General features: G+C 40.9%; 1 protein-coding gene and 1 long non-coding RNA gene across 3 annotated transcripts in view; one reads left to right on the top strand and one right to left on the bottom strand.

Moving 5' to 3' along the window:
- The window catches only part of ARHGAP28 (Rho GTPase activating protein 28), a 190,883-nt gene extending 186,825 nt beyond the window's left edge, over positions 1-4,058 (bottom strand). Inside the window, exon 1 of one of the 2 annotated variants that reach the window (XR_008650200.2) lies at positions 3,831-4,042. Coding sequence is in view for 1 of the 2 variants with exons in the window: in XM_055237940.2 (XP_055093915.1) it covers positions 3,831-4,006 (176 nt within the window). In the remaining variant the exon portion in view is untranslated. Of the gene's footprint in view, positions 1-3,830 lie in introns of both variants that reach the window. The other variant, XM_055237940.2, reaches the window with a different exon arrangement.
- Positions 3,912-4,869, top strand: LOC134733041 (uncharacterized). The gene is made up of 2 exons (XR_010116617.1): positions 3,912-4,054; positions 4,625-4,869. It is a non-coding gene; the product is annotated as an uncharacterized lncRNA (long non-coding RNA).
- The last annotated feature ends 12,542 nt before the right edge of the window (positions 4,870-17,411 follow it).

Below are 17,411 nucleotides of genomic sequence, written 5' to 3'. Positions count from 1 at the left end.
CCTATTAGGGACAGAAAGATGTTGTATCTTGATGGTTTTCTTGCCTTTTAGCTCCAAAGAGACAAATTAAAACTCATGTTACAAGTATGCTATGCTACTGAAAAATAATAGCCAAAATAGACTTTGTGGAGTCCTTGAAATTAATTCCTAAGAAAACTTTAAAAGGTAAAAGTAATATGAGAAAATAGAATTAATTATGAGAATTAACAAGCAAGTCTATCCATCCTCACACTCTATTAGAATCAAGGAATATGGTGATAGAAATTATATAAAAAAAGAAATAAATCTTAAAGAAACAGGGGGTGTGGGAAGGAATCCCAAAGGTTCAAAAGGAAATATGTATAACAGTATTTTAAATGCCACAGCAGATTGCCCCATGCAAATTCAAAGAGCAAAATCAGAATAGGACAAGATGGACAAAGGATAATCTATATATTAAAAATCAACATATTAATTTATATATTCTGAATATTGATTTAAAAAAAAGAAGTTAAATCTGAGGATTCCTTACTGTCAATATATCCCAACCTAGAATCTTTTAGATACACATAACTCCCTCTAAAGGCCAGTGCATTTATATGACTTCAGGTGGTTTCATTTATTATGAAACTATACATATTCATTTATGAAATATGAATATATGAAACTATACATATTCATTTATTATGAAACTATACATAGTTTTAACTAATTTATAAAATGAGGTAAGAATGAGTGATCCCTCTGATTCTTCGGAATTGCAAGATCGGAGCTATAAAACTCAGATATTTGAGTTTTAAATGGCCCCCTTTTTTTTCTTGACAAACAAGGCTTTCTTGACCTTATTTTGTTTGTCCACTTCTGATAGTGATGCAAGTACCAAAAACGTTTGACTCTCCTCTTTACAGCAACAACACCTGATTAAAAGTGATAACGGTAGGGGTACAGCTAATATGTCTGGTGCTTCGTTTGCGTTAGTCAATATCCTAAGCAGCGGAAGTAAATTGCCCAAGGCCACATTGTAGTAATTGGTGTAGAGTCAGGGTCTGCCAATCTGACCTCAAGCCTGAGTAACTGACAAGTACATTTCACTGGCTACTTAATGAAAACAAAATAAAATAAGTAAAATAAAATAAAATGAGCAGCCCTAAAAGAAATTGCTTCAGTGTTGAAGGGAAACAGGGAGAGTGTGGCAAACAAGCACAGCAGCCCCCATGATGGAGCACCTCAGCTTCAGCTAGGGATGGCAGGCAGCAGGGCAGGCCTGAGCTGCTGGGTCCTTCAATTTTTTTTTTTAAATGGTTAGCTAAAAATCCAGATTTATATCTGAAGCCTCTTGTTGTAGAAATATTGTCACTTATTTCCTCTTTTTTTCTCAAAGTCTTGCTGATTTGAAAGGTAAAGGGCCACATTCTTGGGGCAGGGACTATGTCCCGTTTATCTTTGTAACCCAAATGCCTAACACGTTGCTGGCCATGGAGGTACAAACAGGTTGAGGTTGGCAGTTAAAAATCCCACCATTTTATCTTGGCTATTTTGTAATCTTGGCAGGAATTCATTAATTTATTCAACAAATATTTATTGGGCTACTACGATGTACCAGATACTGCTCTAGGGATATCATAGTGGAAAAAATGACCAAATAGAAAGATATTATATTCTATTTTACTGGGAAAAGGCTAGAAAAAAAACCCTTAAAAACATATAAACTCAGGGGTAGTGGGGGTCTGGAAAATAAAAAAGAATGGTTTGCTTTGAATTGAACCTATGCCACCAAGAGCTAAAAAATAATGATAGATACAAAAGTCCACGCTTTCTAGTGCCATTCTGGTCATTGCTCCACAAATAGGTTACAGATGTGTAAGCAATTTAAAGGAAAGGGTATTCTTGAAAGAGAGAGTGCTTTCTTCAGAAGTAGAACAATATGATCTTGCTTCTTGGCTTGAAAGGAAGTATTGATCATTAGTTAGTGAGTCAAAGGTTAATAACTTGGGCCTGATTATTTCTGTTATCAGACTTATGATTAATGGTGTCCTCTGGTTCTTTGTAAATACAGGAACCTCTTTTTGATTGCTTTTCTACTGGGAACCAAGGAATTAAGCTATTCTCTTGTGATTGGGTTGCAGGGGGCCAGGGGGTCCTGCAGCAGAGGAACAATGGTACCAAGGCTCCCATAGACAGAGTGCAGGGCAGTCACCAAAAATGCAAACTTGGAACAACGTGAATCTAATTGGCAACCTTAAGGTGAAATACTAGCTCTGACATGTAACGCTTGCTCTCATGTATTATCATTCCACAAGACCACATGCTGAGTTAATAGAACTTCTGCTTCTAGTTTGCTTTGGAAACGGATGTAGTTTCAAATCGCCCAAATGGCACAATCTGGCTGGCGCTCTGAGACAGCTGCTGGGAATTATAGACATAGACAGGACAGCTACACTAGAACCGTTTAAGAAATGGACAAACTTGGCCCATACTTTTCATCAAAACACACACACACACACACACACACACACACATATTTAGTTAGTCATAATCTGAGTACTTACAGCCAATAATTATGTTTAGAAAAGAAAATACCCTAAAGACAAATGCCAGTTTATATCTTTAAGGAGCCTTTAAAAGTATATGCACAATTCCTAAAGCTGGAAAAAAAATGTTATTTTCCCACCATCTTTATATAAAAATGAGATTCCACTCAACCTGCTGTTTTTGAAAGAAACAACATTTTCTTTGTTAGCCAAGCCCAACATAGATCTCTTGCCAATGTAGTTTGTTCTTCTCATAGATACTAGCCAAAAAGATACTCCTTGAAATAAAGTCACAATCTGTTAATTAGGAAACCAATTAAAATCACAATCAATTAAATTAGGAAACAGAAGTAATCATTATCACACAACTAAAGTTAAAAGTATGAGATAAAAGAAATGATTAAAAATAAACATGATGAAAACACACCGCTCAAACTGCCCCTTGTAAAGAAAAGCACTCATCAATGAGATAGTCACATTTACACAAATAAAAATTCCCCCAAATATGTATCAAATATCAAACCATCTCACTCATCATACTACTTTTGTCTACCCACTTAAACATTTTTGTTTCAGTTAATGAAAGTCTCATTGGCCTTGATCTTGCATCGAATGGTTGATCACTCATCAAATGGTTGATAGAGTAATTTAACATAGATCCCTGATTAAATCTGAAATGTACAGGATGAGATGCTTATAGACTTTTGACCAAAAGGAAATATAATTGCATTGACAGCATAGAGTTGACATTAGCAGTAATCAAATAACGACACCAATGCCTTTATACAATTGAAAGGTTTTAACATGTAGAAATAAAATTGTCTTTAAAAGTCTACTGAGGTGTACGTTTTAGAGAATTTCTCAACCTACTTCTTAAATCAGGCATGCAGTTACTGAACAAGCTCTCAAAAGGAGTATTCTGAGGATTTAGGATTATGCATTTTAATGTTTTCTTTTCATGTGCTGCTTGTGTTTCATTTGGAATATTTTTTAATTTCCCGATATTTTATAGGCAACTTTGGCCGAAATGAGGTATATATATATATACATGACTTATCCTCAAATCGTATCAAGAATTCAATCCTGCTGCTAATCTCTGCTAGCCAAAGACTTCAGCCCAAGCTGGTGGAGCCTTCGAGCGTTTCCCACCTCCAGTCAAAGACAATGCAAAGAACCCCAGGCTCACTCATCTAGTCCACCAAAACTTGAAACAACAATCCAGTTACGGCGGTCGTGCGCCCAGGCAGAAGGCGCAGCTGCACGGCGAACCCCCCAAGCCCAGCGCGACTGCGCCGCCCTGGTGGGAGCGGCTCCGGGTACCTGCTGAGCGGGTGGCTGGCTGCGGCGCGGGGCGCGCAGCGCGACTCGGCGCTGGGGGGCTGGGCGCGGGCGTACGAGTGGTAGGCAGTCAGCACCACGCCGCCCGAGTCCTCCACCTCCATCGTCAGCCGCGCATGTCTCGGCGCCGGCCCCAGAACAAAGACCGGGACCAGCATGGGCCGGCGCGACGGGAGGCTGTCAGCAGCTGGGCGGCGCGGCCCGAGGTGCGACTAGCCGCTCTCTCCCGCCGCTGTCAGGCGCCCCCGGGCAGGCCCGCCCCGCCCCGGGCGCGCGAATTCGCAGACGCTGGGAACCACGCCCACGGGCTGGAGTGGGGGCGGGCATTGTGTATGTCTGTGTGTGTGTGTGTGTGCGTGTGTGTGTGTGCGCGCGCCTGTGTGTGAGTGCCTGTGTGTGTGCGCGCGTCTGTGTGTGTGTGCCTGTTTATGTGCCTGTGTGTGTGCGCGCGTCTGTGTGTGCCTGTGTGCACGCGTCTGTGTGTGCCTGTGTGTGCGTGTTTGTGTGCCTTTGTATGTGTGCGCGCTTTGTGTGTGTGGGGGCCTATGTGTGCGCCTGTGTGTTTGTGCCTGTGTGCGTTTGTGCATGTGTGTGCGCACCCGTGTGTCTGTGTGTGTGCGCGCATGTGTCGGGAGTGCGGGGGGAGGTGTGATTCCCCGCTTCTAGGAAACTGGAAACCGGCCGGGATCCTTCGGGGCTCCTGCTAGCGGCTCTAGTAAAGTTTGTTTTTCTTTGTTTCTTTTTTTTTTTTTTCCTTTTCTCACTCCCCCTCCCAGCCCTCTTCCAACTGGAGGCTTATCCTGTGGCTGGGAACATTTCCTGCCTGGCTGCCAGGAGTGAGACTAAGAAACCATACCTCAGGCTGAGGAGAGAGGCCGGGTTTGAAATGTGTGCTCTAGGGAAGAAAGGGAGAAAATATGACACTCTCTCATTTATAGCATCCACATCAAAAATTGAAGAACTAGATTACATTGCTGTTTACTTAGTCAAGTTACAATAAACTTGATTTCCTTTTGGGTCAGGTAATCCCCTCTTACACCAAGGGAATGCTTCCCTCCCACACCCTCAGTGCGCCACTACCAGACTCTTACCTCACTCTCACATCCCTTTCCTCCTCCCAATCATGATCAAATTAACAGATACCGTTTGCAGCTTGTCTGAAAATTAGACTTTATTATTATAGGCCAAATGGATGTTATTTCCAGAAGTTACTGTTGGTCGGGGAGGATGTAGGGACTGGTTCGAGGTAGATAAAAAGGGGTATCATTAGAAATCTTGAGTCTGAAGTATGTCCTTATCCACATAGGACTAATAGCACAAATGGAAAAACAACATTCTTATAGCTGATTAAAAAGTAACCAGAAGTATGCCTAGGAAGAGGCCCACGTGAATGTTTTACTCACACGGACAATGTGTTTTATCTGCTGTCTCTTCCATACATCTCTAGGAGCTAGATGAAGTGGAAAGACAAGCTAATCTATCCTTTCTGGAGGGCAACTTGATCATGCTACTTAACATCTCGGAATCTGTTGCTGCATCTGTGAAATGGGGAAAATAACATTCATCTTATGGGATTAAAGCAGCAAGTACATACTAGGTTTTCAGGAAATGGGGGTACTCTTTGCTCTTTACATTCATCAAGAAGGGACACATTTATTTTCATTGCACTTTCAGAGGTTGGGAAAACAAGTTTTTCATCCAAAATGCTTTTTAAAAATGTTTTATTAATTAAAGGGGTGAGATAATAATGACTAAATTTGCTAACATACTTATGTGTTAGATGGTGTACATTAGCTGTTTAAACAGTTCTATGAGGTAGGTAGTATTATTATCCCAATTTTATGGACAAAGATACTTACTAAGCATGAGTGTACGGAAAAGACACATACAAAGAATGCTTTATTCTCCAAAATTTTCAGATAAAAAGAGGCATCTGTTTATTTACTGTGCTTTATGCCAACGCATAAAACTAAGACAATACCGTCTTAAAATGTGAAGTTAAAAAACCACTGTAGGTATTGATATATATCCACAATTCTTCATCTAAAACCTTGGGAACAGATACATTTCAGAAATTATATCCACTTTTTATTTTTAAATGATAATTTGATGCATGCACCATTTAATATAAAAACCCTCAGCCCAGTAAATTTGGGACAGTACTGTACATTTAAGTGTATTATTTCTGCAACAAAAAAATGAATATTGACTTTGAGTAGGATAAAGTCTATAGATAGCCTCACATTTGTTCAGGTCAGGTTTATCACCCAATAAGTTTTGACACCAAACTTCATAAAAGCTTGCAATTTTTATCTTATAGAATTTTAGAATTACCATAAGGAATTATAGTAGTGGAACTTTTTCTGGGCATGGAACATTCTTCTTTTATTTTTCTAAACTACAGACTCACAATATGAAATACCTGCAAGGTCTTTTCTTGTAAACATTTTGACCATAGCACAGCCTCTGGATGCCCCACATTGCAGTAACACCCCATCCTGCCAGCTATGGAGCCCTCCTCCTCTTGTGAATTCACATTGTAGACACCCTGGTTTCACTTTGGACTCCTCCCTCCAATCGATGATCAAATCTGTCATTTCTTCCTCAAAATGTCTGCCAACCATTCTTTGAATTCCTACTGCTAATGTCTTTGCCTTCTCGTAACCGTCTCCTGGCTAGGCAGCTGCAATCCTTCCTTCACAAAGATTACTTTCCATCAGCTTCCTCTTAAGCCCCACTCCCTTTCAAAATGCTGTTTGGGTGATTTTCCTAAAATGCAGAACATCCTCTTCTCAAAAGCCCTCGATTGTAACTCACTTGCTACAAATTGAAGTCCAAACTCCTTAGTATGGCCTCTCCTTAATCTATTTTGATCACCTAGTACTTCATCACCCCCAAGGCCCTGTGGCCCACTTACACCAGCCTGTCCTGTGATCTTACTTTGTCTTTGCCGCTACCTATTATTTCTTGTCTGGAAATCCTGAAAAACCCTCTATATACCACTAGAAAGCCTCCCAGGTGTTCCTAATTCAAAGCAATCTTCCTTCTGCCCTTCTGTGGAAATTGCTCTTACTTTCATTGTAATAAATAATTTCATTCGACCATGTTATTAAAGCACAGTCAGCCAAACACTGTGCTGTGTGCATTCTCCACGGCTGCGCCCACGTCAGATGTTGCTAACAGATCTTAGCATTTTTTTCCACTGAGCCCAGATATGGCCATGAAACCTACCTCAAAATAGAACCCCAAACCAGCAAGATAGCTTTGAGATGAAAACTACTTGCTAACTCAAGATTGTATTACTATTTTCCAACAAATTAGTGTCTTTTACTAAATTGTAAGCTACTGGAAGGGCTAGGGTCGTTTTAGTCTTTATAGCCCAGAGCCTGTAGTGTTTTGCAGAGCAGACATTCAATAAGGAATATTTGTTGAAAGAATGAACATATGAATCAATGAGTGAATCAATAAACGAGATAATACTCTTTAGTGCAGTAGTTTCAACCTTGCAGAGTAGGCAAATGTAAGGGTCAAAGGGAAACTTCTTTGCCCTCGGAAGATTCACCGAAAAATTAACTCACAGAAGTCAGATTAGTTGGAGAAAAGGCATAAAAATGTATTTAATGTGTAAACACAGGATCCTTCAGAATGAAGACCCAAAAGTATAGGGGAAATTGTCGATTTTTATGCTTAGTTTCAACACAGTATGGAGAGCCATGCAGAAATATGATTGGACAAAAAGAATATTATCTAATGCTAAGAGACTAAGTGGAGAAACCCAGCAAAGCCTGTCTGTCTTGATCCTTCTTGGCCTCTCTGAGCATGCATTTCTTCCTTCAGGGTATGGGGCAGGACTCTCTCTAGAATGGGGAGTCTTATAATCTACAGTCAAACAAGTAAGTCAGATAACTTCATGTCCAATTTTTATACAGAACAATGGAGGAAAAAGTGGGGTAATGTTTTCAGGTTTTATGGCCGTCTTTGGGGAAAAAAAGATTCTGGTTTCTATGACCTGCCTTGAAAAAGAGAGATTCTAGTTTCTATGGCTAGAAGATGAGACTGGGACACTAGGAGCAAAAAGGTCAGGAAAAAAAAAAAAAAAACTTTTACTTTTGAGACTACTCCTAAGACCCTCATTTTGTTTTCTGAGCCCCAATACCAAATTGTTTTCTGAGCCCCAATACCAAAGCATTATTATAAATGACTCATAAGTCTCTACGGCACTAAAACTGCAAACCAAAAAAAAGTTGACATGTGGCTGGGCGCGGTGGCTCACGCCTGTAATCCCAGCACTTTGGGAGGCCAAGGTGGGCAGATCACGAGGTCAAGAGATCGAAACCATCCTGGCCAACATGGTGAAACCCCGTCTGTACTAAAAATACAAAAATTAGCTGGGCCTGGTGATGCACACCTGTAGTCCCAGCTACTTGGGAGGCTGGGGCAGGAGAATCTCCTGAACCCGGGAGGTGGAGGCTGCAGTGAGCTGAGATGGTGCCACTGCTCTCCAGCCTGGCAACAGAGCAAGACTGTCAAAAAAAAAAAAAGCTGACATGTGTATATTAATATTTTTCAAATATATCTATATGCTGTTGACTTAATAAAATACAACTCTTTTAAGCATTCTTGAGTTTTTGGCTTTTAGAAAGATGGTAGAATGCATATATTGGACGTTATAGAATATGCCATGCAGGCTATTTCCATTAGGCCTCCAGATCCACTTGCCAACCTCACTACCCTGCTTGATACCCTGGGTGGCTCACCGTGTGGTCTGCATCTATGAACTCCCTTGCCTCTGGCTTCAGGGAGGGTTCACTAAAGAGAGGCACCAGCAGAAGATCTAGAGGGAGGGGGAAGTAAGGTTAGGTACTGACTTCCCAGGCTCCTTTGCTATTTTGCTGCACGTTAGATCCTTCTACCTACACTCCTGACTGCAACCCTCTGCTATGCTGCTTTCTCCAAATTCAGGTAACTCCTGCCTCTACCTGGCCCTCCTGATCCTGGGGTGGTAACAGCTCCTGGTGCATGTAGTACTCACTCCTTCTGCTGTTCTGCAGCATCCCTTATTAAGGATTCCTTTGCTCCAGCCATGCCTTTATAAATAGTCCCTTTAATAAACTCTCTTTATTCACTTGGGCTGAGTGCCCCATCTCTTTCTGCTAAAACCCTGACTGGATATGTATCCTGCTGCCCCAGGATGTGGGGCAGTGTCCCTCACACTATGAGGGTCAAATACAAATTATAAATAGCCTCATGTCAGTTCAGATGTTTTGTCACTGAAAAAGTTCAGGCCTGAACAGGTCTTGTGGTCAAATGAGTTATGAAAAAGGATTCAAATTTGAGAGTTTCTGGATTTCAAAATTCAGACTTAATAGAGTCTGTTAACATTTTTGGCATTCCAAACAATGCTGGAATCCAGTGTGCTAGGGGATGACAGCACAGGGCTGTGACAGCTGGCCAGGCAGTGGAGTAAATGATGGCTCTGGGGAAGCTAAACTTGAAACTTGCCCAACACTGGAGAGTGGACATGTAGCTAGCATTTTCAGTTTATTTGGAGTAAGGGCAAAGATAGAGGGAAACTTACAGTTTCCTGTGCTGTCCTACTCTGGATGTCATACAGTGCCCAGCACTGAACTGGGAATCGAGAGACGTGGATGTCAGTACCCACTCTGCCACCAACATGACACCCCAAGAAAGTCACTGAACTGTAGACCTGTTTTTTTCACATGCAAAAGAAATAAAACAGCCTACATGTATTGAACAATTACCATGTCCCTGGTTCTGTTTAAGACATCAGAACATCAACTCATGAGAGGCTCGCAGCAGCCTTTGAGGTGAGATAAGTATCACTACTGGCAGCTCCATGTTATAGTTGAAGAAACTGGCTGTAGTAACTTCCCAAGGCTACCCACGTCCTACGCAGGCTAGGACGTGGCAAAGCTGGGATTCAAACCCAGGAAATCTGGCTCCTGAATTTAGGTCCTTAAGTATTATATTTCTTTTTTATGAAAGGTTTGATGAGATTCAAAGTATATTCCTCTTGTAAAATGTAAAGAAACAGGTAGGATTTTATTTATGTTTCTTTATGGTAGCTTTACATAAACCTATTTAGTATACTAGAGGGTAAATATCACTAGCATGTAATGATGATGATGGAAATAATAAGGAAGGGAGTCACATGTATTTTCAAGGCACAATACTAAGGTAGTTCAAAATTACTAAGGCAGAATTATTGTTTCTTAATATATATGTGTGTATAATTATTGTCATCAACTACTCTTACAATGTGTTGAAGGATAATTCAGTTTTTCATTCTGCCTTGTAAATTTGTCAGTGGATACATATAAATAAGGCATTAGAGAATAGTGAAATAGGTAATCACAAGTGCACAAAGACTGCACTTTCTAAATAAACGGGAAGCAGAGTGGTAGACAAAAGAGAGTAAGACAGAGTTGAGTTTGAGCTTGATTATGATTTACTATTTACTGGCTGTGTCACCTTACTTTCTCTCTTTTTCCATTTCCTAATTTGAAAAACAGAGACCAATAATATCTCCTCAAAGAGTTGATGGGAAGTTAAAATGAGATCACATCTTTAAGACACCTATTCCAGTACTAAACAAATCCTAGATGTTCAGTAGATGTTGGTTCCCTTCTCTGTCTTTCACTCTCCCTTGTCAGCTGTCCTGTGTCTCAGCCCTTCTGGAAGTATGATTTGAGTTCAACCCTCAAGAGTAAAGCATCTGGACCCAGGGATTCCAAAGGTTTTTCACAACCTTTGCTGAGAGATAAGTCACACTCAATTTATGTGATGAAACCTACCTGGGGAGGCCTCACAAACACTGGCCCCCAAGTGCCACCAGCTGCATGGACTACGAAATATGGAGATATTCCATTTAACCCCATCAGGAAAGGCAAGAAAACAAAACATTTATGCAAAACTTTAACATGGACAAAGGAAAAGTGCTTCTTGTGGCCTTGGCTGCTTATCTGGCAAAATTGCTGCTAGGATAATCATTTCATACCAGAACAGGAAAACAGCTGCAGCCTCATGAGTCCTTGCAGACGCTGACTGACATTGTCTTAGCAAGAAGGGTTGAGGGAACATAGTCACTGGCCCTATCTTGCAGGAAATGAAGGCACAATTCTTACCTACCAAAGAGAACATGCAAATTCTGCTTTCAGAACTCCACCTGGTGGGGTGGGGTGGGGTGGCTCACGTTTATAATCCCAGCACTTTGCGAGGCAAGAGGCAGGAGGATTGCTTGAGCCCAGGAGTTTAAGACCAGCCTGGGCAACATATGGAGACCCCCTCTCTACAAAAAATTTAAAAATTAGCTGGTGTGGTGCTGTATACTCTTAGTCCCAGCCACACAGGAGGCTGAAGTGGGGAGATTGCTTGAGCCTAGAAGGTTGAGGCTGCAATGAGCCATGATCACACCACTGCACTCTAGCCAGGGAGATAGAGCAAGACCCTGTCTCAAAGAAGAAACCAACAAACAAAACAAACAGAAAACCCTCCATCTTAAATACATTATCAGTGCCCTCAAGTCCTCTGGAAAGACTGGTTTAAATTAGAGGGAATGAATACAAAGTTGCATTTATTTTATATAAAGAGAAAATAATGAGACAAGTATTTTAAAAGGTAGTGTGTAAATCTTTCATCATCAAGTCAGTTGGTAAATCTTGATCTGCTACTCTGAAATATTTTTCAAAATGTATTGGCACTACTTGAGTTAAATTTATTTTCTGGGTGCTCTCATGATGACACAGAATTTCTAGACTACTCTGATTTTCCTATTGCTTTCTTAGCATCTATTTTTAAAGAGAAACCAGGGCTTATTTTTCTTCATTAACTGTTTTGGGATCTTTGATCAATTTGGTAATTGGGTTAAGTAGATTATGTCTCCACGAGAGCCAGCCAGCCAGGTCAAGACTTGTGTTATTTATGTGGTAGACATAACTGAGTTACTTAAGCGACTTCTACAGATAAATTGAATCATTATTGATTGGAAATGAATCACTACTAATAGACCCAGGCAGGGTAGAGGAAAGGAACAGACCAGCCATAGCATAAAGTTTTAGTCAAAAAGTACTTACAATATGGAATATTTCCTGCAATGCCATGTTTTTACAATTACATAAAGGCTTTATTCATTCATTCACTCTTCCATGTATTCATCCATCCATCCATCTATCCACCCACGCATCTATCCCAAGAATTTACAATTATCACTCATACCTACAATGCTAAGCACCGAGAATATGAAGATGAATAGGAATATGAAAGCACAGATTAACTGGGTCTCTGCAAGCGGGGAAGAGGTTGGTGTAGGAGGTCATCAAATAACACACTTCCCCAGGAGGTTATGTTAGAGATGCTCTTAAAAGATGAATGACAGTTGGCTAGCTCACAAGTAGGTGTGTGTGGCTGAGGCTATGTAAGGAAGGGCATTCCAGAGGCAGGTAACAGACGGAAAAAAGGCACAGAGAAAAAAAGACAGTGAAGCCTGTACAGGGAAACCTTTTTAGTTTAGCTTTGCTGGAGAGTAAAGTGTAAGGGAGAAAACCCTAGAGACAAAGCTGGAGACAGGCAGAGGCCAGGCCCTGGTGCATCTGAATGCCTTGTGAGTTTAAACTTTATCCAAGAGTTCAGATGGGGAATCCACTGATGGTGTCAAACAAGGTAGCACCAGAATCAGCTTATGCTTTTAGGCATCCTCCTGGGCTCTGCACCACCTGGTCTTCACTCAGCTCTTCTGACCTACATCTCCTAGGCTTCCCAACCTTTTTGGGAGAAGAGTGTACACTAGGGTCTGAGGCAGAAGAAAACCAACTATAAATGGCCACATGCTAAGTCCCAAATTGAATCCTAAGACAAAGCCCAAGATGAGATAAATGGAATTTAAATAGCTATTGAAAAGACATTTAGCTTAAAGAATTACACAGGTGTCTCAGAGGGGAACCTGGGGAAAGGACCCTGGCAATCCCCTCTCTCTGTCACTAGCTCATTATTACAGATCAGCTGCCTGCTTTGTTCTGGTTCACCTGGGGAGGGACAGACCACCTGACCTGGCAAGTGATGGGGTGAGCACAGTAGGAGACAATGAAGGAAGAAGAGGACAGTGAGAGGCTTTGGGACATGCAGTATGCAGGTCTACCAACAAGGAGGGAAGGTTTATTATGATCATTCTTGGACTGTAAACCAAAGAAACATTTCTGATTAATCAAAACAAAGAACAATGTTTTAGAAAGATCTGAGAAATAGCACAGGATTGAAGATCAAAACTGAAAGACAACTCTTGGAGCAGGAATGAGAACACAATCTTGCCAGGGTGCTTCTTACAAAATTAACAAATTTTAACTTTTTCTTCTATCCTTGCTTCCCTCTTCTCAGGAAACAGGGTACCAGAATTGCATCAGATTGGCTGTGGTTAGGCCTCCACTTGGTAGTCACTGAGTCTTAAGACATGTGGTCTTCAGGGACTGCCTTCCCTGCTGTTAATGATAAGACAGGCCCCAAGATCACATACCATGAGGGAGAAAGTCCCTAAGTTGACACCTCGGAGATTTCAGGGAGCAGGAATAGAAGCCAACACATTAACAGTATTTACTAGAGCAGGATTTGGTGAAGCCTCAGGGAGGCAGGGCTCGCCTGGAAGCACTGAAAAAAGGCATAATCAGGACATAGATGGTAAAGATTTCCAAGATCTGGAAAGCGAAGAGGTGCTTGCAGAGGGTGAGATGAAGTGATGCACAGGGAAAGAATGCACCTGCCCATTCTGCAGTTTTGCCTCCACATGGCCCTGAATAAGGAGGGGGTAACTGCCTGACAAAGTTGATAAATCAAACAAACCTGGGATTTTTGTGATGAGAATAGGAAGCTTCAAATCCACATCGGCTAACTCAGGCCTCAAATGTGGCTGACTGCATCATTCAATAAGACATATATGACCTGAACTGAGTCACCTGGATCTGAAGATGCTGAAAGTATAATTTGAAAGTAAGCTTACACAAGGGGTGGTTAAAATGGTGAAAGGCAGGGTTTGGAGCAGGACAGATATAGGAGTTGTGCTGTGTTTAACTGTGAGCAGTTACTTAATCTCTCTGGGACCTGATTTTTCTCATCTGTAAAATGAGATGGTAATACCTGTCACACAGAGTTGTTGGCCACGATTTGAAAAGGATAAGTTGTAAAACTGCTGTGTACATAATGCTAAACAAACATAAGTTCTTTTTATTACGCTATGCATACATGAAATTGTTATTTTACCTTCTACTTTGTTAGTAATACCTATTGGAGGAGATTCCAGGGGAATTCAAGAAATTCTAGTCACCATTAGTCAGCTAGTAAATATTTTTTAGTACACTCCAAAGACTATAAATATTTCTACAGAAAAGGTCATGACTGTGTTAACATAAGTCATATTTTGAAACTGGGCAGAATTAGGTAGATAATCAGAAAATGGATGTTTGTCAGTTGAAACATTATTCAGGGATGTACCTAGTTATTACTGATTATTGTTCGGCTCAGAAAAGTATTGGAAAGCCTGAATGTCTCAGTGTCACCAGGTCGGGACATTGGCATGGTCCTGAAGAGGAAGTCTCCTCTCACAGCACCGGCATTCCAGATGAGGCATTTATGGATGGGGTCTGAGCAGGCTACAGGCACACTCAGTATAGCTTCTGGTACATAGTAGGCTTAAATAACAACTTCATGAATGAAGGAGCCCTCTCCCACTTAATCCTCTGTTTCTACTTCTGTAAAATGTAACTACAGTACTGTAGTTACTAGAAAATAAAACTACAGGACTGACACTAGAAAATGGAAGTACAGGACTGATACCTTACTGTGGCTTTCTCGAAATATATGAGAACTCAAAAATCATAGGACAGCATGTCAATGGGCCTCAAAACTTGATAATTTGATGATGTGTAAATTGTGCCTATGGGGTTGTGCAATGTAGCCCGTTGGAATGGCTTTGAAGACAGGAGTGTAAGGTAAAATTAGACAGTTGCTGTAGTAATAAAACTTCTGTTGGAGGGAGAGGACAATTCTGATCACTGCTCTGGCACCTGCTAGCCAAGAGATCATAGACTACTTTTGTCTGTTCGTAATTCCTTCCTTTGGGGAATCCATACTAAAGCAATTTAACCTCTGAGTGAGTTGGAATAATATGATATTGGGAAATACAAAAAGGAAAGCATGTGAATAAACCTCATAATGTTATTTCACAGCATTTGTATCCCCAGAGTCCATAATAGTGTCTGCCATATGTGCTCTCAATAAATGTATAATGTATAAACTCATGTTTAATATGTAAATCAATCAATCAATCAATGAGTGGAGAGCTGCATATAGTATCCTCCCCACCCCCTAGTACTATAGTTTCATAGTTAGGGAAGTAATTACGGTGGTTTTTCCATTCAATGGCTGCAGCCAAATTACTTTCCTCAGGAATGCCCCAGCATTGAGCACATTCCTCTTTGCCAGGGGACCTGGAGGTGAAAACCAGAAAAGGAGAGGGAAGTAGCTAGTTTGTCCTGTGTCTGTAGAGGATAATAGATTCAAAAGAATGGGGCAGATGCAGAAATAAAAAAATTATGAAAGAAGTAGACTCTAAATGTCTTAAGTTGCCTAGGTAAATTGCTACCAAATTACCTTTTGATTTATATTTCATTTGGATCAGATTTGGGATCTGTAGATAACAGGTATTCATATAATTTAGGAAATGTACCATTTTCTGCCATTGGCCATTGAAATAAATTCAGAACAAAGAGATTTTAAATTCTTTGAAGCACTGTGGTAAAGGGTATGATAATTCTTTCTCAAGTATCTCATCATCTTAGGCCTCTTTTCAGTCAATTCTAGAGAGTTTTTTTTAAAACACCCAAGCCTCAAGTGATCATTTAATCCTACATATGACGGTGAAAGAGAGAGACACAATCAAGTCATCAGGTCCAAACTATGATTCATTATTTCTTTGTATAAAGGAACAAAAGTGTTATTTGTTTTTAGGGAACAAACTGTCACAATTCTTAGTATCCAACTTTCATTCCAAATCCTCAAAGCTGTTTGTAAACATAAGCTCATTTATTCTCACCTACCAAGCACCACTCAGAAGGAATTCTGATGGCACGAAGTTGTGAAACAATTACAAATATTGCAATCACAGCTATTTACTGAGGATCCACTATGATAAGTATTGTATCATTTACTCCTTATATTAGAGGCTCAGAGATGTTAAGTTACTTGTCCAGGTTCACAGTATTAGTTTAGAGGATTAAGAGGCAGCCTGGAGTCGTTAAGTCCCTAGACTCTGGTGCCAGACTACCTGGATTGAATCCCACCTATATCTCTTTTTAGGTCTGTGACCTTGGGCAAGCTAACATCTCTGGGCTTCTGTTTCCCCTATGCAAAGTGGAGAGGATGGTAAGAAGATAGTAATAATGGGACCTACCTCATAGGGCTGTTGTGAGGACTGGATGAGTCACGTGCTTAGAACAATACAGTGGCACCTAAAAGTGCCACTAAGTGCTAGATCTTGATATTATTCTTGTGGTTGCAAGTAATGAGAATGCAACTCATACTAGCTTAAGCAGCAAAAGAAGAGGTGGCAGCGGTATTTGCTTCAGACATGCTTTAAAACAGAGGTTCCAATGATGCTCTTAGGGACCTCCTCAGTATCTCAGCCTTATTTCCCCTTGGCTTCCAGATATATCAGACAGGCTGTGTGGTCACAAGGTGGCCACCTGCAGCCCCAGGGATGCATTGTATTTACAGAGAAAGAAAAAGTTCTTGTTACGAAGATATGGCACAGGTCCCAGGGAAGTGGCCTAGCTTTGGTCTCATACCCATTCCTGAACCCAGGCCATATGTCAGGCCAGGTCTGGGTCATGTGATGAGCTCTGAGACAGAAGGGCTGGGTTTGCCCAATCCAAACCACATGGCCTGAGGACAGTACCTGTATAAAGGCTTTCAGAGTGATGTCCCAAAAAGAGGGATCAGGTAAAGACCAAACATATATGTAGTCTCATGGCTAGCAGGTGACAGAGCAGAAATAGGAATTGTCCTCTCCCTCCAACAGAAGTTGTATTACTACAACAACTGGCCAATTTAGCCTTACACTCCTGACTTCAAAGTCATTCTAACCAGGTTGCACCGCACAAATCCATGGGCATAATTTACACAGTATCACATTCTCTGGTTTTGAGCCCCGTTGGCACTGCTCTCCTATAACTTTTGAGTCCTCACACTTTTTGGGAAAGCCATAGTGAGGTATCAGTCCTGTAGTTTCATTTTCTAGTAACTACAGGACTGTAGTTACATTTTACACTTACAGATGTAGAAATTGATAGAGTTGTCACAGGTGGAATGGAGAAATGGCTAAACCTTTGATGTTCAGATTTTGACTTCTGAGATAAGCTCTTGAAGAACATTCCAGAAACATTAGTCAAGAAAATTGGGCTTTCAATAACCAGAGCTCAGCACTTGAGATTTTCTAAATTCTAAAAACTTCCCATTAAGCCAGGCACTATGGTAGGCACTTGTAGTCCCAGTTACTCAGGA

Source organism: Symphalangus syndactylus, chromosome 1 (genome assembly GCF_028878055.3).
Source record: "Symphalangus syndactylus isolate Jambi chromosome 1, NHGRI_mSymSyn1-v2.1_pri, whole genome shotgun sequence".
In the NCBI taxonomy this organism is placed as follows: Eukaryota; Metazoa; Chordata; class Mammalia; order Primates; family Hylobatidae; genus Symphalangus; species Symphalangus syndactylus.
Note: the sequence above shows the minus strand (reverse complement) of the source record. Positions and strands in the feature narration are given on the sequence as shown.